General features: G+C 44.7%; 1 protein-coding gene across 1 annotated transcript in view; it reads left to right on the top strand.

Moving 5' to 3' along the window:
* susd5 (sushi domain containing 5) overlaps positions 1-24521 on the top strand; it is a 40611-nt gene extending 16090 nt beyond the window's left edge. Inside the window, exons 4-5 of the mRNA XM_080193528.1 lie at positions 10900-11088; positions 23257-24521. Coding sequence (XP_080049654.1) covers positions 10900-11088; positions 23257-24521 — 1454 coding nt within the window. The remainder of the gene's footprint in view (positions 1-10899; positions 11089-23256) is intronic.
* Positions 24522-25022: the final 501 nt, after the last annotated feature.

The following is a 25022-nucleotide window of genomic DNA, read 5'->3' as shown; positions in this document are numbered from 1 at the left end:
TGAGGACAGATTGCAGAAATTGTACTTGTATTCCTTCGGATTTACAATATTGAGAAATGATCTGTTTTGGATGTTTAAAATTTTAAAAGGATTTGATAGGTTAGATACGGAGACATTATTTCCTCTGGTGAAGAGATCAAAAAACAGGGGAAAACAATCTTAACATTAGAGCCATGCTCTTTACAGAGAACACACTGTTTTTATACCAAGGGTAGCGGAAATCTGGAATGCTCTCCCACCAAGACTATGGGTGCTGGGGGCTGATTGGGGCATTTAGGTTAAGATATCAAAGAATATGGCACGTTGTTGTGTAAATGTGGTTGAGTTACAGATCTAATTGAATGGTGGAGCAGATTGGAGGGGCTGAATGGCCACCTCCTACAAGTTTATAGTTGGTTTTTGTGGAGATTTCTCCACAAATCTTGGTCTGGATCACAAACCCCATATTTATCACTTCACATCAGTGCTACCATCAATCAACTGAAAGGAGTGAGTAGGTTTTGTTACTTATGTTGACAGTAAATTGGGAACTCAAGACTGGAGCAAAGAAGCAGTGAACGTTATCAGACATTCTCCCTTCAGTCAATGGTATCCCTTCTGTTCCAGTAGACTGAGATTCAATACTCAATTCCATAGGTGACAAACACTTTGTCTCAGTGTGATCCTAGATTTATTCAATGAGTATCAGAGTCCAGTTCTGTGTTGTCACATGGCTGAACCATCAAGGAGAGGATTCACAAAGTGCCAGGCCATTATTGCCAATAGTTCTCCTCCGCAGTCCAGATATTCTTCAGGAACTGGAGAACTCACGTACAGCATTGTCCTGGCTGACAGGTTAATGCAGTACAGATCAGGGATAAAAACTCTCTGTCTTTCTGACTCAGTATTATGGACAGTTTCTTATTCTCATTGACTCATTGTGCGTAGGACAGCTGCCATTCTGTTTCTCTGCTTGGGAAAGAGAGAGTGTCCTTTTAATGATTGAATTTTAATATTCAAAGTATTAACTCTGTTAGAAGAGAACTTTGCAAATTTTTGAATATCAGCACAGTTTAGTAGGGAATTGCGTGCATGGCAATCTGCATAAGTCTTCTGACATAGGCCCAGATTCATATTTTAGAAGATACTGCAACACCATCGGAATAAAGTTGTGCCTTTTATCCAACCCATCCCACCATGCCTTGCTGGACCCTAAGTTCATTTCCTACACCTCTCTATCTCACTTCCCTTCTTTAAGATGCTCCCTTAATAAGTACCTCCTTGGGTGAGTTTTTCACCGGCTACTGTAGCATTGCTATATCTGACTTGATTTCCCTGCCCAATGAAGCAGTTGAGGCTACCTCATTGAATGTTTTTAAGGCAAGGATAGATACATTTTTGAACAGTAAAGAAATTAAGGGTTATGGTGAGCAGGCAGGTAAGTGAAGCTGAGTCCATGAAAAGATCAGCCATGATCTTATTGAATAGCGGAGCAGGCTCCAAGGGCCAGATGGCCAACTCCTGCTCCTGGTTCTTAAGTTCTTATGATGTGTAATTTTGATTTATAATGTTGCTGTGAGTGGCCTTGTTCTCTAAGTATAAGTTATTATGTGTAATTATTCCAAAGAGCTTTTTTATGGTCCTTGTTATTACTTTTTCTGTAGACAGTTGGCTTTGGGTGAGGTGTTTCTGCCAGGGATGTTTAGGGATGGTTGTGGTTGCCATGGTGTCTGAAGGTATTGATCAGCCTGCTAGTTGCACTGTCATAGAGGAAACTGTAATTGGCTGTTTCGTTGTGTTGAAGGGCAGGGAATTGTTGTTTGCCCTGCTCCATTGCAGCATGACAGGCAGTTCCAGCATTTCAGTGTAGGTAGATGATTGATTACAGAGGTGCAGATGAGGCGGGCTGCGAACATACAGCGGGATCAGAGCTAACCTCTGTTTGGTCAATAGTGCAGCCATTTAAACATTTCTTAATGGGATACCCCAATAAACCATGTAATCTCAAACACCAATTAACTGATTAATCCATTGTTCATTCCAAATTGTTAGTTTAATAAGATTAATGTAACAAAATTATTTCACTACTTTTCAAAGACAGATGCTTATTCTAATAGTTAGTAAGTTCACCTATGACTTTGTCGAGTATCTTGGGGAAATGGTTGAATGTTAAGGCAACAAATTCAATTTAATCATCAGGAATGAAATACATGAGAGAAATGACCATTTACAGTTCATCTTGTCTTTATATTAAAAAGTTTGTTGAATGGAACCGCAGTATTGGATGATTATTTCTGTCTTATTTGAACCAAAGTAACATGGAAATTAGAAGCAGGAGTAGACCATTTGGCCCTTCAAGCATGCCCCATGTTCATTATGATCATGGCTGATCATCCAAATCAATAGCCTGATCCCACCTTCCCTCCTATCCTTTGAACCCTTAGCCTCAAGAGCATCTAACTCGTTCTTGAAAACACATGTTTTGACCTCAGCTACTTTCTGTGGTAGTTCACATTCACTACTGTCTGGGTGAAGAAGTTTCTCCTCATCTCAGTCCTAAAAGGTTTATCCCATATCCTTAAACAATGTTCCCTGGACCTGGACTCTCCCACCATCAGGAACATCTTTCTTGCATCTACCTTGTCTAGTACTGTTAGAATTTTATAGGTCTCTATGAGGTCCCCCTCATTCTTCCACGCTCTAGTGAATATAATTCAAAACAACTCAATCTCTCCCCATATGGCAGTCCCACTATCCCAGGAATCAGTCTGGTAAACCTTTGCTGCATTTCCTCTAGAACAAGAACATTTTTCCTCAGATAAGGAAATGAAAACTACACACAATATTCCAGGTGTGGCCTCACCAAGGCCTTGTATAATTGCAGCAAGACATCCTGCTCCTGTACTCAAACCCTCTTGCTATGAAGGCCAACATACCACTTACCTTCTTTACCGCCTGCTGCACCTGCATGCTAACCTTCAGCAACTAGTGCACAAGGACACCCAGGCCTCATTGCTCATTACCTTCTCTCAATCAATCATCATACAGATAATAATCTGCCTTCCTGTTTTTGCTACCATAGTGGATGACCTATTATTTATCCACATTATACTGTATCTGCCATGCATTTACCCACTCACTCAACTTGTCCAAATCACATTGAACAATCTCTTCTTCCTCCTCACAGCTTCCCCTCCCACCCAGTTTTATGTTATCTGCAAACTTGGAGATGTTGCATTTATTTTCCTCATCTAAATATTAATATGTGTAATGAGTAGCTGGGGTCCCAGCACCAATCCCTCTATTAGTCATTCATTACCTGTCATTTGGAAAAAGATGCATTTATTCCTACTCTCTCTTCCTGTCTGCTAACCAGTTTTCTATTCTGCTCAATCAGTTTGTACATTATAGAATCATAGAAACCCTGCAGTGCAGAAAGAGGCCATTTGGCCCATCGAGTCTTCACTGGCCACAATCCCACCCAGGCACTACCCCCATATCCCTACATCATATCAAAGATTACTTATTAGTCATAAGTCGGCTTATATCAACACACCAATGAAGTTACTGTGAAAATTCCCTATTCGCCACACTCCAGTGCCTGTTTGGGTACACTGAGGGAGAAGTTAGCATGGCCAATGCACCTAACCAGCACATCTTTCAGACTGTGAGAGGAAACCAGAGCACCAGGAGGAAACCCATGCAGACACGGGGAGAATGCGCAAACTCCGCATAGACAGTGATCCAAGCCAGGAATTGAACCCCGGTCTCTAGCACTGTGAGGCAGCAGTGCTAACCACTGGGCCACTGTGCTGCCCCATGGCACGATTTCAGCTAGGAGCAGGTTTTGTTCCATTATCTAGCAAAATAAACATTATCTCTTAAAAAATATTCTAAATAATCTTTCTGGCAGACATACCAGTTGTAATTTAAAGTCATGCTTTAATTAATGATGTCAACAGAAACCTTTGATTTAGACTGCAGCTATTGCTCCACAGCACATACCTGTAAAATGCTGACTGGAGTTATACTGCTTGCGACACATTGGCCCAGGAAGTCAGTTTAGTTTCCTGGATGCAGTTCCCCTGTTCTCTATTTTACTGTTACAACAGTGAGCAGGAGGACCTCCTCACAAGTAAATTACTCCACATAAAGATATACAAAGACCCTTCCCCCAGATCCCACCGCCCCCCAGCTGCTGCGCACGCTTCAAGCTTGGCTCATTGCAGGGGATTTACACACTGAAATTGAAACTAGTGAAAGCACAACACAGTTTTCCCTTGGTGCATTCAAGTGATAGTGAAGACCCAGTCAGCATCATTGTGAACCATTTATTTGCCTTTATGCTGTTTGTTAATTGATTTATGGACAGTTATATTTCAGCCTCTGCATTTGTCGGCTTCCTTGTTACTGACCTATATGTATAATTCTGAGCTTACTTATATAAATCTGTCTGGAAATATTCATTTTCTGAGCAAACATACTTTTCTATTTATGCATATTTATTGAACTGGTTATATAGTCAGTGGCCTACTCAGCTATGTTTTCCTATTTGTGTTTATTCATTGGTCATTCTTGTGTATGTATTTGATGTATATATTCTGTGTATTAATTGAATCATTGCAATGCAGTGGAGGCCATTTTAGCCCATCCTGGCGGTGCCAACTCTCTGAATGAACATTTCACCTAGTATCTCCCCTATCCCCTCCCCTTAATCCATAATATTTTAATTCCCTTTTGAATGCTTTGAGTGAATCTGCCTCCACCACATTTCCAGGTAGTGCATTCCAAACCCTAACCACTCGCTGGGTGAAAGAGATTGTTCTCATGTTGATTTTACTTCTTTTGCCAATCACTTTAAATCTGAATACTCTCGTTCTCAATTGTTTCACGAGTGGGTACAGTTTCTCTCTATCGACTCTGTCTGAACATCAGATGATTTTGGATGCCAAATTTCCTCTCAAACCTCTCCAAGGGTAACCGTCCCAACTTCTCCAATCTTTCTATTTAACTTCCTTAATCTTGGAAACATTTTTGCGAATCAGTTCTGCACTCTCTCCAATGCCTTCACATTTTTCCTAATCTGTGATGCCCAGAACTGGATGCAATATTCCAGCTGAATCTGAACGAGTGACTTATACAAGTTTAACAGAACATCCTTTCTCTTGTACTCTATGCTCCTATTAATAAAGCCTAGAATACTGTACGCTTTATTAACCACTCTCTCAATTGGCCCCACATGTGTAGATGTGTTGTCCTACACTCACAGACTTGCTTGGGGCTCACGTTAGAAATTGGGCCGCTAACCTATGATTTATGGTTGTGATTTACTGTCTTTTAGACCTTGGTACAGAATTGTGGGCTTTATGTACACACAGCCCTCCAAGAGGAAAATGTTCCACACTTGGAACATGCAACTGAATTTTTCTCTGGGTTCTTGGACATTATGCAGCTCCCAAGCTTGAACTTGACCTCAGTACCCCCACTGGAGCAACTTCACATGAGGCGTCCTCCAAATTCACATCCAAATATGTACATTAGGTGGACAGGGAAGATGGATCAAAGAGGAGTGTCCTCAGTGATGTCTGACCAGCAGACCCATTGGCAGCATAGGGACGTAGGAGCAGGAGTAAGCCAATCATTTCCTTCAGGGGACGAAACCTGAAGCCTTTACATGATCTGGGCCTACACTTGTCTCCAGTTTATGTAGATATGGTTAACAACACTTAACCCCAGTACAGAAACTAACAGAGGGCAGGAGATGTGGCCCACACCAAGATTTACTTCACGTGGATGTTGATCATCTGGATGATCATATTAGGAGACGTATCCTCTGTTTTAGGGGGTGGGTTATGTGATTGGGTTGGCTGAATTTTCTCAGCCCAATGCAGGTTTTGGGAAAATATGGGGAATAGGAAAGTTGTGGGAAATCCCACAATACAGCTCTGCCCCTGGTTGCCTTTCCCAGGGGATGGGTTGTCACAGGAATTGACAGTCTTTTCCATAGAGAGAGAAAGACAGACAGGCAATGAAAATCCCAATCAAGGATTATTTTCCCTCAGCACTACAACTTTCCTGGTGTCACATGGGCCACTCTGTCAGGAGACTGGCAATGTTCCTGTCAGGAAATCAGTGAGCCATGGGTAACATCAGGGGACTGCAAAGATCACCTGGGTCCAGGAACAGTCACCTGAACTCCTGTGGAGGAGCAATCCCCCCTTCCTGAGACCCTTTAGTTTCACTACTGAAGAGAGAAGTCTTCATGAGCACCTTCATTTTGAGGTGCTCTCGAGGTCATCTTATTGGCCAGCAGCATTGACCTCTTACAAGATCTTCACAAGGCGTGACAGGGTGGCTGCTGATAGGACTTTTCCCCAGGCTGCTGCGTCTAGAACCAGGGAACATCATCTCAGAATAAGATTGAGGCCATTTAAGACTGAGACGTGGAGGAATTTCTTCACTCAGAGGGTAGTGAATCTCTGGAATTCTCCACCCCAAAAAGCTGTGGAAGCTCAGTCATTCAGCATGTTTAAGTCAGAAACTAATGACATGAAGGCATATGGACATAATGTGGGAAAGTAGCATTTGGGTAGATGATCTGTCCTGATCTAATTGAATGACTAAAGGCTTGATGGGCTGAATGATCTACTCCTGCTCCTATGTCCCTATGCTGTCAAAGGGTCTGCTGGTCAGACATCACTGAGGACCTTCCTCTTAGATCCATCTTCCCTTGTCCACCTAAGATCTGTTTTGGATGTGAATTTGGAGGGTGCTTCACATGATGTTGCTCCAGTTGGGGTACTGAGGATTTTATGATACTCTGGCAGCTTCTGTGGTAGTTTTATCTGTTATTAACCTAAAGATTTGAACTCTCAATCACAAAGCTACTAGTTTAGTATCTACATTATCAAACTTTCTGCAGGTTATTTATTTAAAGAAATTTATTTTTAATATTTCTTGAACATGAAGGTTCCGGTTTCAAGTCTCAATTCAGGACTTGAACACTGGTATCTAGGAGTGTTATCGGGGCAGTGTTATCTAGGAGTATTATCTAGGCAGTGTTGTCTCAGAGTTTTGTCTAGACACTGTTGTCCAGGCAGTGTTATCTAGGCAGTGTTATCTAGGAGTGTTATCTGGGCACTGTTATCTAGGCAGTGTTGTCTAGACACTGTTATCTAGGCAGTGTTATGTAGGCAGTGTTATGTAGGCAGAGTTATCTAGGAGTGTTATGTGGGCACTGTTATCTAGGCAGTGTTATCTGGGCAGTGTTGTCTAGGAATGTTATCTAGGCACTGTTATCTAGGCAGCGTTATCTAGGCACGTATCATGGCGGGTCAGATAAAAGAAAACCCCAAGGCTTTTTACTCTTATGTGAGAAATAAAAGAATGACCAGGGCAAGGTTAGGGCTGGTCAAGGATAGTAGTGGGAACTTGTGCTTGGAGTTAGAAGAGATAGATGAGGCGTTGAATGAATACTTTTCTTCGATGTTTACTAAGGAGAGGGGCCATGTTTTTGAGGATGAGTATGTGATACAGGCTGATCGGATGGAGGAGGTAGATGTTCTGAGGGAAGATGTATTAGCAATTTTGAAAAACTTATGGGTCGATAAGTCCCCTGGGCCATATAGGATACATTCTAGGATACTTTGGGAGGCAAGGGATGAGATTGCAGAGCCTTTAGCTTTGATCTTTGGGTCCTCACTGTCTAAAGGGATTGGGCTAGAGGACTAGAGAGTGGCAAATGTTGTTCCTCTCTTCAAGAAAGGAAATAGGAATGACCCTGGTAATAATAGGCCAGTTGGTCTTACTTCAGTTGTCGGTACGTTAATGGAAAGGGTCCTGAGAGATAGGATTTATGACCATTCAGAAAGATGCAGTTTAATCTGGGATAGTCAGCACAGTTTCATGAGGGGTAAGTCCTGCCTCACAAATTTGATTGAATTCTTTGAGGAGGAACTAAATGCGTGGATGAAGGTAGAGCAATTGATGTCATATACATGGATTTTAGTAAGGCATTTGATAAGGTTCCCCATGGTAGATTCATGAAGAAGGTAAGGAGGTGTGGGATAGAAGTAAATTTGGCCGATTGGATCAGTAACAGGCTGTCTCATAGAAGACAGAGGGTGGTGGTGGAAGGAAAATTTTCAGACTGGAGGCCAGTTACCAGCAGTGTATCACAGGGGTCAGTGCTGGGTCCTCTGCTATTTTTGATTTTTATCACTGACTTGGAAGAGGGGGCTGAAGAATGGGTTAGTAAATTTGCTGATGACACCAAGATTGATGGAGTAGTGGATAAGGTGGAGGGCTCTTGCAGGCTGCAAAGAGACATTGATAGGATGCAGAGCTAGGCCGAAAAGTGGCAGTTGGAGTTTAACCCTGATAAGGGTGAGGTGATTCATTTTGGTAGGACAAACTTGAATGCGGATTACAGGATCAACGGCAGGGTTCTGAGGAATGTGGAGGAACAGAGAGATCTTGCGGTTCATATCCACAGATCTCTGAAGGTTGCCACTCAAGTGGATAGAGCCATGAAGAAGGCTTATAGTGTGTTAGTGTTTATTAACAGGGGGGTTTGAGTTTAAGAGCCATGGGCGAATGCTGCAACGGTACCGGTCCTTGGTGAGACCACATTTGGACTATTGTGTGCAGTTCTGGTCACCTCACTATAAGAAGGATGTGGAAGCATTGGAGAGAGTGCGGAGGAGATTTACCAGGATGCTGCCTGGTTTGGATGGTAGCTCTTATGAGGAAAGATTGAGGGAGCTGGGGCTTTTCTCTTTGGAGTGGAGGATGACGAGAGGCGACTTAATAGAGGTTTATAAGATGATGAGGGGGATAGATAGAGTTGACATGCAGAGAACATAAGAACATAAGAAATAGGAGTAGGATAGGCCATCTAGCCCTTGCCCCGCCATTCAATAAGATCATGGCTGATCTGAAGTGGATCAGCTCCACTTTCCCGCTTTCTCGCCATAACCCTTAATTCCCTTGTCTATCAGAAATCTATCTACCCATGACTTAAATGTATTCAACAAGATAGCCTCCACCACTTCAATGAGCAGAGAATTCCAGAGACTCACCACCCTTTGAGTGAAGAAGTTCCTCAACGCCATTCTAAACTGCCTCCCCCCTTATTTTGAGGCTGCACCCTCTAGTTCTGGTTTCCTTTCTAAGTGGAAAGAATCTCTCTACCTCTACTCTGTCTAGCCCCTTCATTATCTTGTAAGTCTCTATAAGATCCCCCCTCAGCCTTCTAAACTCGAACGAATACAGGCCCAGTCTATTTAATCTCTCCCCATAAGCTAACCCCCTCATCTCCAGTATCAGCCTGGTGAACCTTCTCTGTACTCCCTCCAAGGCCAATATATCCTTACGCAAATAAGGGGACCACAACTGCACACAGTATTCCAGTTGCGGCCTCACCAGTGCCTTGTACGGTTGCAGCAAGACCTCCCTGCTTTTATATTCTATCCCCCTCGCTATAAAGGCCAACATTCCATTCGCCTTCTTGATCACCTGCTGCACCTGCAGACTGGGTTTTTGCGATTCATGCACAAGGACCCCCAGGTCCCTCTGCACAGTAGCATGCTGCAACTTTTCACCCTTTAAATAATATTCCTTCCTACTGTTATTTCTACCAAAGTGGATAACCTCACATTTGCTAATGTTATACTTGATCTGCCAGGTCCTCGCCCACTCACAGCCTATCCAGATCTCTCTGCAGGCTTTCTGCGTCCTCTACGCAATTTGCTTTTCCACTCATCTTCATGTCATGACCAAATTTTGTTACCCTACACTCAGTCCCCTCCTCCAGATCGCCTATGTATATGGTAAACAGAGACTATTTCCTCGGGTGGATGTAGCTGTTACTAGGGGGCATAACTATAAAGTTCATGGTGGGAGTTATAGGAGGGATGTCCGAGGTAGATTCTTCACTTAGAGAGTGGTTGGGGTGTGGAATGCACTGCCTGCTGTGATAGTGGAGTCAGACACTTTAGGAACTTTCAAGTAGTTATTGGATAGACACGTGGAGCACACCAGAATTAGGAGAGTGGGATGACTCGATCTTGGGTTTGGACATAGCTCAGCACAACATTGAGGGTCGAAGGGTCTGTACTGTGCTGTACTGTTCTATGTTTCTATGTTTCTATCTAGGCACTGTTATCTCGGCGGTGTTATCTAGGCAGTATTATCTAGGAGTGCTATCTAGGTAGTTATCTAGGCACTGTAATCTAGGCACTGTTATCTAGGAGTGTTATCAAGGCAGTGTTATCTATTATCACACAGTGTAGCACTGACGAAACACGGCATTGCTGGAGGTGATATATTTTGGGTGCTACATTTTTGGATGAGACAGTAAACTTAAGCCCCAACTGTCCTCTCTAGTGGATGTAAAAGATTCCATGGCCCTACATTAAAGAGGAGCAGGGAAATGATCCCAGTGTCCTGGATGATATTTATTTACATCCCACTGTGATTATCTGGACATTTTTACATTGCTGTTACAGGAGCTTGCTTTGTGCAGAATGGCTGCTTGTTTCCTGTAATCGTGACAACACTTAAGAGTATATGAGTGGCTGCAAGGTGTTTTGGGATGTCTGATGGTCATAAAAGGCCCCATATCTTCTGATTAAGTATGTTATAATGCTCAGGACCCAATATTGAGTTTAGCAGCTGTAACTGTGACCTTTCTCCTCTAACAGTTTTTATCCAAAAATGTTTTTGTCCCAATACAAATGCACTCCTCTCCTTAGTCTTACGAATCAGTCACAAAACAGCAAAACCTCTTCACCAATGCCAGAAATCTGAACTCTCAGACAATCATGCAAAGCGAGTAAGGTCTACAGAGGAAATAAAACTGATCTGAATGAATGTTTTAGAAATTGTTGCACATTGAGCATCTGTTTTGATTTGTTGCAGGTAAGCCTTGTGGAGACCCCCCCTCCTTCCCCAACACCATTCTGCAGGGTCATACTGGAACCGAAATGGGTGATGAGCTGCTTTACATCTGTGCCCAAGGTTATGTCATGGCCAACAGGGAGAACGCCTTCAGCTTGTTGTGTGACAGCTGTGGAGAATGGTATGGATTCGTCCAAGCCTGTATAAAAGGTGAGAGAAAATGCACAATACCAAATACTAACACCCAATAGGATCAGTGTTTAGAGGCATTGTAGTATGTAATTTAGGATGTTCTCTATGCTGACCAAAGCCATCTTGAAATATTAAAGATCAACTTGTCAAATAAATGTATTTATTTCCCATCACTCTGGTTTATGTCAGAGTGATGTAGAGCTGTTTTGTCCTTTCAGTGATGCTTTGCAACATCATCAAAACACCATTTTAGAGAAGGCATGTTCAGGGAATGGAATATATTGTAGGTTACAGCCCTGTTGTCAGCACTGTGCAATCCTTGGCTGAGTTCATACGTTGAGTAACTCTCCCCTTTATTGAACACAAATAACTGAAACACTATCAATCTAGGACTCTCCAGGAACAGGGATGTTAATAAATATTGTCCAGGACACTGGGATAATTCCCCTGATCTTCTTTAATGTGGTGCCATGGGATCTTTTACATCCACTGGACAGCAAGCAGCCAGGAACTTGGTTGAGGTGGTTTTTAGTTTAGAAACTGAGGGGTATTTATTTCAACTCGTGATCTAGTTGGATTTGAGCGCTGGCCTGGAAAGGTGGAAGTAAGTATACCAGTTCCCACCTCCAATCATGTTAAAGATTCCCATCCTGTTTTAACGTCATTCTCAGTCCATCCCATGTTATCAAGATTACAGTCATCAGGAACAATGGTTCATTTCCAATTATTTTATTGCCCCAATGCATAATTATCTGAGAAATGTCTTATTTCATTGGACTATCTGTTAGTTTATTTGTTAGAGAGAAATAAGCTTCTAGTGGGTTTATGACTCACCTGTCACTGTATAGTCATATGAATTTGTTAAGAACTTATGGCTAACTGTGTGTAACTAGGAAAGGAAACTCTGACAAATTATGAAACAGCACATGTGTTTATTTACCAGGATATTAACCATGTCAAAATAGCTAAAAATAAAATTGTGGTTCTCCATCAGACTTTAAATATAGGAACAGACACCTGCCAACTTTAAATTCTGGGCAATGGTGCCATCCTCCAGTTTTCAGAGTAAATAAATCACATGAATTACAATAATTAGATTAAACAGTGACCCAAGTTCACCTTTGTGACTAATTCACTGCCAAGATGTCCCTGAACATTAACAATGTTTTACCAAGACAAAGATTTATACATATAGTTAGAAACATACAGGCCAACCTAGCAAATTAACAACTCCAGATACAGACTGACGAAATCCCTACCCCTGATGAATAATCATGAGCTTTATGGCACATTTTAAAATAAGGCACTGCACTCAGTGTAGCAGGACATGAGCAGCTAGTAAGTTAACCCTCAGATGGGCTCAAGTGTTGTTCACTTTTATTGTGGATACACAGTTGGGGGAGTTTGTGAATTCAGAGGGAGTGTGAGCCCTGACAGCAGGATGTTTATTTTCAAGAAGGATCTAAGGGCAGGTCTCCTCGGTAGATTTTAATTTTTGATTTATTTGGAGCATTTTCTAGGTTGTCTCATTCCATTCAAAACTAATTTCTCCAGATGGGTAACAGATATTTTAACTGTGGAAATAAAACTTTTTATTATGGACTTAAATCCAACTTCAAACTAAATTAAAGTTAACATGGCTAACAGCTGGATGGCATGGCGTCACATTTTAAATTTCTCCGGTGTTATCACAAGAGCTAACTGATAGCGCAGGCCAACAATCTTTCAAAATATTTATATTTCCCTTCTATATACCAATGGATACTCACTAATTATTGGAAGCTATCTGGTTATGCAGTATTAAGAACACAATGAGGAACTGGGCACCATGGGGGCACAGTGGTTAGCACTGCTGCTTCATAGTGCTGAGGGCTCTGGTTCAATTCCCAGGTCGGGTCACTGTCTATGTGGAGTTTGCATGATTCCCCCATGTCTGTGTGGGTTTCCTTCAGGTGCTCCAATTTCCTCCCACACTCAAAGATATGTGGGATAGGTTGATTAGCTTTGCTAAATTGCTCCTTAATGTCAGGGCGACTAGCAGGGTAAATATGTAGGGTTGGGGGATGGAGCTTGGGGAGGATTGTTGACAGTGCAAGCGCAATGGGCCAAATGGCCTTCTTCTGCACTGTAGGGATTCTGTGATTCCATGAACTGGGATTTGTGCTTTGTGGTGAATCCAACTGACTGTCCCCTGGCTGAGGGTGTCACTTTATTGTTACCTGACTATTAATGGCCCAGATCTTTGGTTAGCAGTGAGGCAAAGATGCTCAACACTGAGCTTGAACAAACTGCTCACAAAGATCCAGTGATCCCTGAGGTATGGATTTCCCCATTCCTGACAGTAGTTTTTCATGTGACAGAAAACAAATAAGGTTCCAGTCACATCAAAGTATTCTCATATAAGCCAGCAAGTTAAAGCAACTTAATATCTTTAACCTTTAATTTAGATTTTCAGATCGCAACATAATGATTATGGTTGAATTAAGATAGAACATAAAATAAAAATAATGAAATAATAACTTTTTTAAATCTAGATTTAGTGTGACAAAATCTAACATTCCACAAATATAGAATTAGTTTTCAGGAGCAGGAAGAATGACGAGCAGTAATTATGAAGTTCAAACACTGCTCAAATCTCAGTTGCACCTCTCTAGGGTTTTTACAGTGAGACCAACAGTGTAAAGCTGGAACTCCTTGTCAATTGAAATGATTAAGGTTCACCCACAGGATGGAATCACGTACCTTCTGGAGAAATGTAGAATCACTGCCAGCAACATCTGGATTTCTGTGTTATACTGTGCATGTACAGACTCCAGAAGCTGCTGTTGGTTTCAGTGGAGTAATGACAGCGAAAGCTGACAGTTTCACTGCAAAATCTGAGCTACTGTCACTTTTCATTGGGCCACAAGATTATTGTGAAATGCACTTAGTGCAAGTTTTATCACGGTCACATAGACTCAATGCTGTGGGTATCTCTTGGAGTTCTACATGTATCTTTACATTGGAGCTGCTTTCCCAACATTTACAACAATGGCTATTTTTCAAAAATATTGAATTAGTTGCAAAGTGTTTTGAGACATCTTGGGGTTTTGAAAGGCACTATATATTTGCAAGTTTTTATTTTTTTAAATAGGATATCTATTCCTACAATATTTTGATGTATATATATATAGTTGGATGTAAATTAGAGTATTGCTGAAAAAGATATGTTGTTGAAGCTTTTGGTCTTGCACTCATCAGGATAATTTGTAAGGACACCAAATGGAAAGAGAACAACAATTTATACTTCATGAGAAGAGAGTGCTGACTGATTGGCAAATTGACTCAGTTTGGCAGAAGCATTATCATGGATAAGGCATCAGTTAGCTAATGACTAACAGTTAATTGCCAAGATTTGTTTAAATTCAAACCAGACAGGTTGACTCTGAGTAGCTGAGGGACTTTAAAGATACAATGATTCTTCAAATTAATGCTTCCTGCTGCCTTTCTTGTTGCAAATGAACACTGTGTTCCACTGGAAATGCAGGAATATTCACGTTACCCCAGGCATGCAGAGGGAAAAATCTAGAATCTAGAAACATCCTTTATTATTTCTGTATCTGGTGGGGGTAGGGAAAAGGTGTGCTGAAGAGGAGGGGAGGAGAAGGGTGGGGAGGGGAGGGGAGGAGAAGGGTGGGGAGGGGAGTACAAGCCTAGTTTATTCAGCCTCTCCTCATAGCTCAACCCCCTCAACTCTGGTATCAGCCTAGTAAACCTCCTCTGCACTCCCTCCAAGGCCAAAATACCCTTGCGTAAGTGCGGCGACCAAAACTGCACACAGTACTCCAGCTGCGGCCTCACCAATGCCCTATACAGCTGCAGCAAGCGAAGGGTGGGGAGGAGAGGGGAGGAGAAGGGTGGGGAGGGGAGGGTTGGAGAAGGGTGGGGAGGGGAGGGGAGGAGAAGGGTGGGGAGGGGAGGGTTGGAGAAGGGTGGGGAGGGGAGGGGAGGAGAAGGGTGGGGAGGGGAGGGTTGGAGAAGGGTGGGGTGGGGAGGAGAGGAGAGGAGAGGAGAGGGGCAGGGAGGGGAGGGGAGAGGAGAGGGGCAGGGAGGGGAGGGGAGAGGAGAGGGGAGAGGGGAGGGGAGTGGAGGGGAGGGGAGAGGGGAGAGGGGAGGGGAGGGGAGGGGAGAGGGGGGAGGGGAGGGGAGGGGGGAGGGGAGCGGAGGGGAGAGGGGGGAGGGGAGGGGAGGGGGAGGAGAGAGGGGAGGGGAGGGTTGGAGAAGGGTAGGGAGGGGAGGGGAGGAGAAGGGTGGGGAGGGGAGGGGAGGAGAAGGGTGGGGAGGGGAGGGGAGGAGAAGGGTGGGGAGGGGAGGGGAGGGGAGAGGGGAGGGGGGAGGGGAGGGGAGGGGGGAGGGGAGAGGGGGGAGGGGAGGGGGGAGCGGAGGGGAGGGGGGAGGGGAGGGGAGGAGAGCAGAAGGGTGGGGAGGGGAGAACGGTGGGGACGGGAGGAGAGGAGAAGGGTGAGGAGAGGGGGAGGAGAAGGGTGGGGTGGGGGAGGGGAGGAGAAGGGTGGGGTGGGGTGGGGAGGGGAGGGGAGGGGAGGGGAGAGGGGAGGGGAGGGGAGAAGGGTGGGGAGGGGAGGGGAGAGGAGAGGGGAGAGGGAAGGGGAGTGGAGGGGAGGGGAGGGGGGAGGGGAGGGGAGGGGGGAGGGGGAGCGGAGGGGAGGGGGGAGCGGAGGGGAGAGGGGGAGGGGAGGGGAGGAGAGCAGAGCAGAAGAGTGGGGAGGGGAGGGGAGGAGAAGGTGGGGAGGGGAGTGGAGGAGAAGGGTGGGGAGGGGAGGAAAAAACATTTACTGCAAAACAGCTTATCACAGCTGAACCATATAGTGAGGCCATTGTTAAGGGAATGGGAGATCATTGCTAATCTTTACTCTCTCGTGCTCACCTTTCGATGGAGACAGATAAAGTGGTTTATTTATTAGTCATAAGTAGACTTCTATTAACGTTATAATGAAGTTACTCTGAATTTCCCCCAGTTGCCACACTTTGGCACCTGTTCGGGTCAAAGCACCCTAACCAGCACGTCTTTCAGATTGTGGGAGGAAACCGGAGCACCCGGAGGAAACCCACGCAGACACAGGGAGAATGAACAAGTTCCACACAGATAGTCATCCAAGTTGGGAATCAAATCCGGGCGCTGTGAGGCAGCAGTGCTAACCACTGAACCACAGACATACAGGAAGAGAGAGAGGCAGAGGGATAGTGAGTCAGATGGAGAGGCAAGCAGAGGGGGAGACACTCTGGCTGGCAGTGTTTTCTGGGGCATTTAGGGATTTTTCTCTGTGCAGTGCGCTGATTTTGCAACACAGAGCTTGTCTCGCTAAAGCCCCATGGGTTGGTTAGACAAGATGCTGCTTGTTCAGAATAGAAACTGGCTTTAAAAGAAGCCAAGAACGTTACACATGCTTGATTACTAAAGGTGGAGCTGAATTCTGTCCAATTTCGGTTCACGCAATTAAAAATAATTCAAAGGTTGTGAAAATAAAATTCCAATCATTTGAAGCATTCGCAGCTGCTAAATATAACCAACATCACATTTCCTCGCGAAACGCCAACACAGGGGCCGGGTTACTTTCTACAAACCAGACGCGAAACGCCAACACAGGGGCCGGGTTACTTTCTACAAACCAGACAGAAATTATTACCCAATGTTGACCACACCCATTAGTGTCATTCTGGGAAAGGCAACGTGAAGCTTAGGATAGGAGAAACTGAATTTGTTTCCTTTGATGTCAGACTGATGAATAGAAGTATTTATACTGTCACTATCTCGGCTGTGCTGCCTGTGCCGGAACTAACTGTCTGCATGTAGACTGGTTCAAATGAGGAAAGAGAATCTTTTGCCATATGTTTCAAAGCGGAAGCAGCATTTCGGACAGATAATTTGATAATGGCATTCATTTTAATCTGAGGGACCTCGGGGTCCTTGTGCATGAGTCGCAAAAACCCAGCCTGCAGGTGCAGCAGGTGGTCAGGAAGGCGAATGGGATGCTGGCCTTCATAGCGAGGGGGATTGAATATAAAAGTAGGGAGGTCTTGCTGCGGCTATATAGGGCATTGGTGAGGCCGCAGCTGGAGCACTGTGAGCAGTTTTGGTCGCCGCACTTATGCAAGGATATTTTGGCCTTGGAGGGAGTGCAGAGGAGGTTTACTAGGCTGATTCCGGAGTTGAGGAGGTTGAACTATGAGGAGAGGCTGAATAAACTAGGCTTGTACTCGTTAGCGTTTAGAAGAATGAGGGGAGATCTCATTGAGACGTATAAGATGTTGAATGGGATGGATAGGATAGAGGTGGAGAGGCTCTTCCCGCTCAGAAAGGATAGTAGGACTAGGGGGCACAGCCTCAAGATAAAGGGGGGGCGGTTTAGAACGGAGTTGAGGAGGAACTTCTTCACTCAAAGGGTGGTGAATCTCTGGAATTCTCTGCCCGTTGAAGTGGTGGAGGCTGCCTCGCTCAATATTTTTAAGATGCGGGTTGATAGGTTTTTGATAGGCAAGGGGATTAAGGGTTATGGGGAGAGGGCGGGAATGTGGAACTGAGCCACGACAGATCAGCCATGATCTTATTGAATGGCGGGGCAGGCTCAAGGGGCTTGATGGCCTACTCCTGCTCCTATTTCTTATGTTCTTATGTTATGTTCAGTAGTTAGCCAAACATAACCTTGAAGTCCCAACATGTTCAATATGTGAGAACTATTTAGTTTAGTCCTTACATTGCTGCAGGATAAGATTTGTTATTTGTTAATATTTAAGTATTCAGAGCAGCATCGATATTAAACCGGCTGGAATACCCCTTGCATGTGAACTAGTTTTCTGATGTAATATGGCTTTGCAACAGTGTCAGTGTTATAAACACCCAACCAAAGCAAGCCTCGTGTCACATTTTTGACAGTGCAGCCACTCCCACACGCTAATCACGTGACAGATTGGGCAATAGAGAGTCATTGGTCATTTTATCTCAATAACTGCAGGGTGAACTTTAACCTCTTCACGTGAGTTGGTAAAAGCTAAGAGCAAGAGCAGAGTTGGCCAATGCGCTTTGAACCAGTGTTTCACTATTTACTTAATGATTGGCGATGCTGCTTCAATAAATATAAGCCTGTGTTGAAGTTGCCATAGCAACATCGGGAATTAGTCAGGAATTTCTACTGGATGACACTAGACTGGGGCTAGACAAATATGGAATACAGCAGTATGGGAAATAAAAATGTTTGGCGAGTTAATTATCTTTGATGCAATGAACCTTGTGACAAAATTGATCAACATCCTGTCTAAATGGTGTTGGTGTCACAGCCCCACTAAGGCAACTTAGAGCTCACAGCAATCAGATCTCCTGCTCTTGGGTACCTTGGTACCTGTTACCAGCAGGACTAAATGTCCACACACTATCATACCAGGCTATGTGGTACAGACATCAGAGCGCAGATCAGGAAGGTGCTTGAGCACCTGAGAAGATAGCACTGGGAGACTCTAACCTAAGCTACTGAGCTAGGGTACTTGTTACCAGTGGGTCACAATCTGAGGATACAGGGTAGACCATTTAAGACAAAGAAAAAGGAGAAATTTCTTCACCCAGCAAGTGGTGAACCTGTGGAATTTGCTATCACAGAAAACAGTTGAGACCAAAGCATTGTATGTTTTCAAAAAGCAGTTGGATATAGTTTGAGGCGAAGGGATCAAAGGTGGGATCAGGCTACTGAGTTGGATGATCAGCCATGATCATAGTAAATGGCAGGGGAGACTCAAAGGGCTGAATGGCCTCCTCCCGCTCCTACTTTGTTTCTACGTGACATTACTCAACCAGTGTAAATATATATTTGCTTAGTTCCTACTCCCTCACTCTGGTGAGGAACAGGTTCTGCAACTGGGGAGGAAAAGGCCAACTTATCTTTCCACTACATTTACCATTTGTCAAATCATTCCCCATACTGCTTCAATAATGTCTCAGCAACATAGAACAAACATAGAACACTACAGCACAAACAGGCCCTTCGGCCCACAAGTTGCGCCGAACACATCAACACCTACCAATCTATAGACCTATCTATAACCCCCAATCCCACTAAATCCCATATACTCATCCAGAAGTCTTTTAAAAGACCCCAGCGAGTTCGCCTCCACCACACTGACGGCAGCCGATTCCATTCACTCACCACCCTCTGAGTGAAAAACTTACCCCTAACATCACTTCTGTACTTTCCTCCCCGCATCTTAAATCTGTGTCCTCTCGTAGCGACCATTTCAACCCGGGGAAATAGCCTCTGAGAATCCACCCTATCTATTCCTCTCAACATTTTATATACTTCTATCAGGTCGCCTCTCAACCTTCGTCTCTCCAGGGAAAAGAGTCCCAGCTCCCTCAACCTAACTTCATAAGGCATGCCTCCCAGTCCAGGCAACATCCTTGTAAATCTCCTCTGTACCCTTTCAATAGCTTCTACGTCTTTCCTATAGTGAGGCGACCAGAACTGCGCACAGTACTCCAAATGAGGCCTGACAAGGGTCTTATAAAGTTGCAGCATTACCTCCCGACTCCTAAACTCAATCCCTTGATTAATGAAGGCCAGTACACCATACGCCTTCTAGGCCACCTCCTCCACCTGCGAGGCCGATTTAAGAGTCCTGTGGACCCGGACCCCAAGATCCTTCTGCTCTTCAACACTACTAAGACTCTTGCCCTTGATAGTGTACTCGTTCATCCTGTTGGTTCTGCCAAAATGGACGACTACACATTTATCCGCGTGGAAGTCCATCTGCCACTTCTCCGCCCAGTCCTGCATCCTATTTATGTCCTGCTGCAACTTTTGACATCCTTCCAGACCATCCACAACACCACTGACCTTCGTGTCATCAGCGAACTTACTTACCCATCCCTCCACTTCCTCATCCAGGTCATTTATGAAAATGACAAACAGCAAGGGTCCTAGAACAGATCCCTGGGGCACTCCACTGGTGACTGACCTCCATTCAGAAAAAGACCCATCCACAACCACTCTCTGCCTTCTGCAGGCAAGCCAGTTCTGGATCCACAAGGCCAAAGGCCCTTGGATCCCATGCCCTCTCACCTTCTCAAGAAGTCTTGCATGGGGGACCTTATCAAACGCCTTGCTGAAGTCCATGTACACCACGTCCACGGCACTTCCTTCGTCAATGTGTTCAGTCACATTATCGAAGAACTCAACGAGGCTCGTAAGGCACGACCTGCCCTTGACAAATCCATGCTGACTATTCCTGATCATGTCAAACCTCTCCAAATGCTCGTAAATCTTGTCCCTCAGAAGCCTCTCCATCAGCTTACCAACCACTGAGGTCAGACTCACCAGTCGGTAATTTCCTGGGCTGTCCCTGTTCCCTTTCTTGAAAATAGGAACTACATCTGCAATCCTCCAATCTTCCGGAACCTCTCCCATCTCCATTGACGATGCAAAGATCATTGCCAGGGGCTCTGCAATCACTTCCCTCGCCTCCCACAGTATCCTGGGGTACATCCCATCTGGTCCCGGCGACTTATCTATCTTGATAGAATTCAAAAGTTCTAACACATCCTCCTCCTTAATATCCACATACTCAATCTTTTCCATCTGCTGCAAATCCGTAGCAAAATCTCCCAGATCAGCTTCCACTGTGAATACTGAGGCAAGCACCTCTGCCATTTCTTCTGGTTCCACACAGACCTTTCCCCCTTCACCTTTTATAGGTCCTATCCCTTCTCTTCTCATCCTTTTACCTTTCACATATTTATAGAAGGCCTTGGGATTCTCCTTAATCTTACCCACCAAGGTCTTCTCATGACCCCTTCTGGCTCTCCTAATTTCCCTTTTAAGCTCCTTTCTACAGTCTTTATACTCCTCAAGATCCTTAACCTCTCCTAGTTCCCTGAACCTTTTGTACACCTTCCTTTTCCTCCTGACTAGGTTCAACACAGCCTTCGTGCACCACGGTTCCCGTGACCTACCAAAACCTCCTTGTCTCATCGGAACGTTGTCATGCAGAGCTCCAGACAAACATTCCTTGAATATCCGCCACCTTCCTTCGGTACTTTTCCCTAAGAACGCCTCCTTCCAGTTTATTTGTCCAAGTAACTTCCTGACTTCTTCGTATCTCCCCTTACTCCAGACAAACACCTTCCTAGCCTGCCTGATCCTATCTCGTTCCAATGCAATTGTGAAGGAGATAGAATTATGGTCACCATTCCCAAGATGCTCTCCTGAGAGATCCATCACCTGCCCTGGTTCATTCGCCAGTACCTGGTCAAGAACAGCCTCACCCCTCGTAGGCTTATCCACATACTGTGTCAGGAAACCTTCCTGAACACACCTAACAAACTCCTCCCCATCCAAACCCCTTACCCTAGGGATATTCCAGTCGATGTTTGGGAAATTGAAGTCTCCCATCACGACAACTCTGTTATTAATACATCTCTCCAGAATCTGTTTCCCTATCTGCACTTCAACTTCCCTGTCACTATTGGGCGGCCTATAGAATACACCCAGCAAAGTTTTCGACCCTTTGCTGTTCGTAACTTCCACCCACAGAGACTCTGTAGATAGTCCCTCCACGGCATCCTCTTTCTCTGCAGCCATGACACTGTCCCTGATCAACAGTGCCACTCCACCACCTCTTCTGCCACCCTCCCTGTCCTTCCTGAAGCATCTGAAACCTGGCACCTGAAGTACCCAGTCCTGTCCCTGAGACATCCAAGTCTCTGTAATGGCCACCACATCACATTCCCAAGCAGCAATCCACGCCCTAAGCTCATCTACCTTATTCACTACACTCCTTGCATTAAAATATATACACTTCAGCCCCTCAGTCTGGGCATTTCCCTTCTCCAACCCCTGTCTAACCTCCCTCTCATACTGCCTGCAGTCCTCCCCTACCTGGGAGCTAACCTCCTCCATCCCAGTCTCCCCATCACAATTCCCACCCCCCATCCTTTCTAGTTTAAAGTCCCCCCGGTAGCCTTAGCCAGTCTTCCCGCCAAGATATTAGTCCCCCTGGGATTTAAATGCCACCCGTCCTTACTGTACAGGTCCCACCTACCCCTAAAGAGGTCCCAGTGATCTAGGAACCGAAATTCCTGCCCTCTGCACCAGTCCCTCAGCCACGCATTCAGCCTCCACCTCATTCCATTTCTTCCCTCATTCTCCCGTGGCACAGGCAGCAATCCTGAGATTACTACCTTCGCTTTTCTCTTCCTCAGCTGCCTACCCAGTTCCCTATAGTCCCTTTTCACGAGTGCCTCCCTCTTGCCTACATCAGTAGTACCTATGGTTCCTCACCCTCCCCTTTCAGGATGTCTGGGACACGCCCAGAGACATCCCGAATCCCAGCCCCAGGGAGACAAACCACCATCCGCGACTCCCGTCTACGTCCACAAAAACGCCTGTCCGCCCCCCTCACTGTGGAGTCCCCTATTAGCACTACCTTTCTCCTCTCTTTTTTGACTTACTGGCTCAGCTCCAGAGACCTGGCCACCGCTTCCTCCCTCAGATGAGCTGTCCCCCCCAGTAGTACTCAGGCCGGAGTACTTATTTTGAAGGGGGACATCCACCGGTGTGCTCTCCATCACCCGAGGTTTCCCCTTCCTAATAGTTACCCAAGTGCCCTCTTCCCGTTGCCCTGGTGTGACTACTTGCTGATAGCTCCTATCTATAACCTCCTCACTCTCCCGAATGAGCCGAAGGTCCTGGAGCTGCATTTGCAGCTCCTTAACCTGGTTCCGTAGGGTCTGCAGCTCCACACACAACGTTAAAACACATCCAACATTGCCTGTATTCAAAGCAGTTTGGAATGGGGTTTGGATCAGATGGTGGAGGGAGTTGGGGGTTGAGGAATTTTGGGTAGGATTTTGACAAGGGTCAGGAAGCCTTGCCTCCTCCTGTTGATAGAAAGATGGAACGCCTACACTTCAGCAGAGCAAAAGCTCAGGCTAACATTGCAAATAAGCCCTCACCTCATTATTTCTAGCATGGTTAGTCTATATTTCAGTAGCCAGCAAGTTGAAGATACTAATATTGGCTGTGTAAAAAATGAGATATTACCTCATCTAGAATTGTAGAAATTAATACTTTTAATGCAGTCTTCTATATAACAAGAAAACCCCAGCTCGGATAATTCAGTCACAGATGCTTGTTTATCTTTTAGATGAAACTGAGGGACATGTCGATTATGAAGACAAGTTTCCTGATGAAGAATCAATGTCATTTTCAGATCCTAATGAGCAAGGCAGAGTCATTGTTTCTGAGGATGGTGAGAAAGGAGTGGATGACGAGAAAGGAGTGGATGAAGAACTTGATGAGGGAACTGATGGCTCAATAGGACAGGATGGCCGAGAAACTTTCAAAGCCACCAAATCACCAGTTTCGTTACTCAGCCAGAAACATCTGTTTTGGTTTCCCTCGGAGGCATTTCCCAACACAGACCAACCTGATACTGAGGAACCAGACATAGAATCTGAAGTCCAAATTACTTCAAGTGATAATCAAATTGGAGTGAAGACCGATGCTACCAATGGGGTCCAATCAGCTGAAGATGAAGATTTGCCTGCTGAGCCATCTATTGTGCACAATGAGACTAAAGTTACCAAGGCAACTGTTGCCAGTACAGATGAATCATGGGTGGATGGTTATCCCATTGTATCAGAAACTGAAGAGGAAGGCAAAAAGGTTGATGGATCAATGAAAATTGAGGATGAAACTATTGCTACCTCAGATCATTCCAACCATATTGAGATCAGCAGGCCAGAAGCTCCAGGCACTTTTGCCACTCACTACACACAGATTATAAATATTCCAACTAAAGTGCCTGATCCAGGAATTAAACAAGTGGATATAGCTCTCACATCAACTATAGAACCTGAAAACGTCAGTGCCAGTAAAGCTATTGAAGATGCCAATTTTGACACCACTACCTTCTTGAATATAGACACCGATGAGACCTGGAAATTCTCTGATGAAGTAACTGAACCTTCACTGTTTCCAACAAGCACCATAGAAACAGGGAATGAGGGTTTATATCCTGTAGATCATGCCCCAATGCCCACAGAAACAGATGAAATTTCAACCCATCATATTTTGACTTTAGGCACACTTGAAGCAAGTACTCGGACTTTGATGGATTTTACAGAAATAGACATGTATGATGGCTTCACTAAAAGGGTGAATTTCAATGATGGCACTGAAGCCAAACTGCTCCCCACTGTTGAAAGCTGCAGAGGGGAGGAGTGTGAGCACTCAGGCAAAGGCCCAATAATTGCTGTCATTGTCACAGTGATTGGTCTGCTAGTACTGGCAGCGATATTGACTGTGTGGTGCTACAGACGCAGACATCAGAAAACATCCGTGTACCAGATGAACGGAAAGGGGCAGGGGAGGTGCAGTGAGCACATCGAGATGCAACATAAAGTGTAACAAGGAAGGCAGCTTCTTGACGGAGGCTCCAAAATCAAAGTGGGGCCATAAGAACTGACCCTCTTGAAAATGGGAAACATTGCAATACAGTACAAGGTGTCTTCATTCTAATACGCTTTGAATAATTTTTGTCACAGCTTAAAATAGCTGGAATATGCAACATACACACACACACACACACACACACACACACACACACACACACACACACACACACAGTTCCAATAGAACCATGATCAAAGTACTAACGACCTTCTTGGTAGGGACAGAGCCTTGCTGGGTCGGTGATCAGATGTCATAAATTCACTTATGCATCCACATCAACATCTTGCAACGTGGAAGGTGGGATGTTGGCTCCTGTCAGCAACATGTAAAGATTTGTAAATAATTTCTATTTAGGTTCTGTTTCAGTTTGCATGTGTTTAACTAATATAATCCCTATTGTAACTAACAGAATATTTCTAGACAATATGCAATATATTTATTCTACTTCCTACGTAT

This window comes from Carcharhinus amblyrhynchos, chromosome 8, assembly GCF_965287045.1.
Source record: "Carcharhinus amblyrhynchos chromosome 8, sCarAmb.v2.hapA, whole genome shotgun sequence".
Taxonomy (NCBI): domain Eukaryota; kingdom Metazoa; phylum Chordata; class Chondrichthyes; order Carcharhiniformes; family Carcharhinidae; genus Carcharhinus; species Carcharhinus amblyrhynchos.
This window is presented reverse-complemented; position numbering and strand designations above follow the sequence as displayed.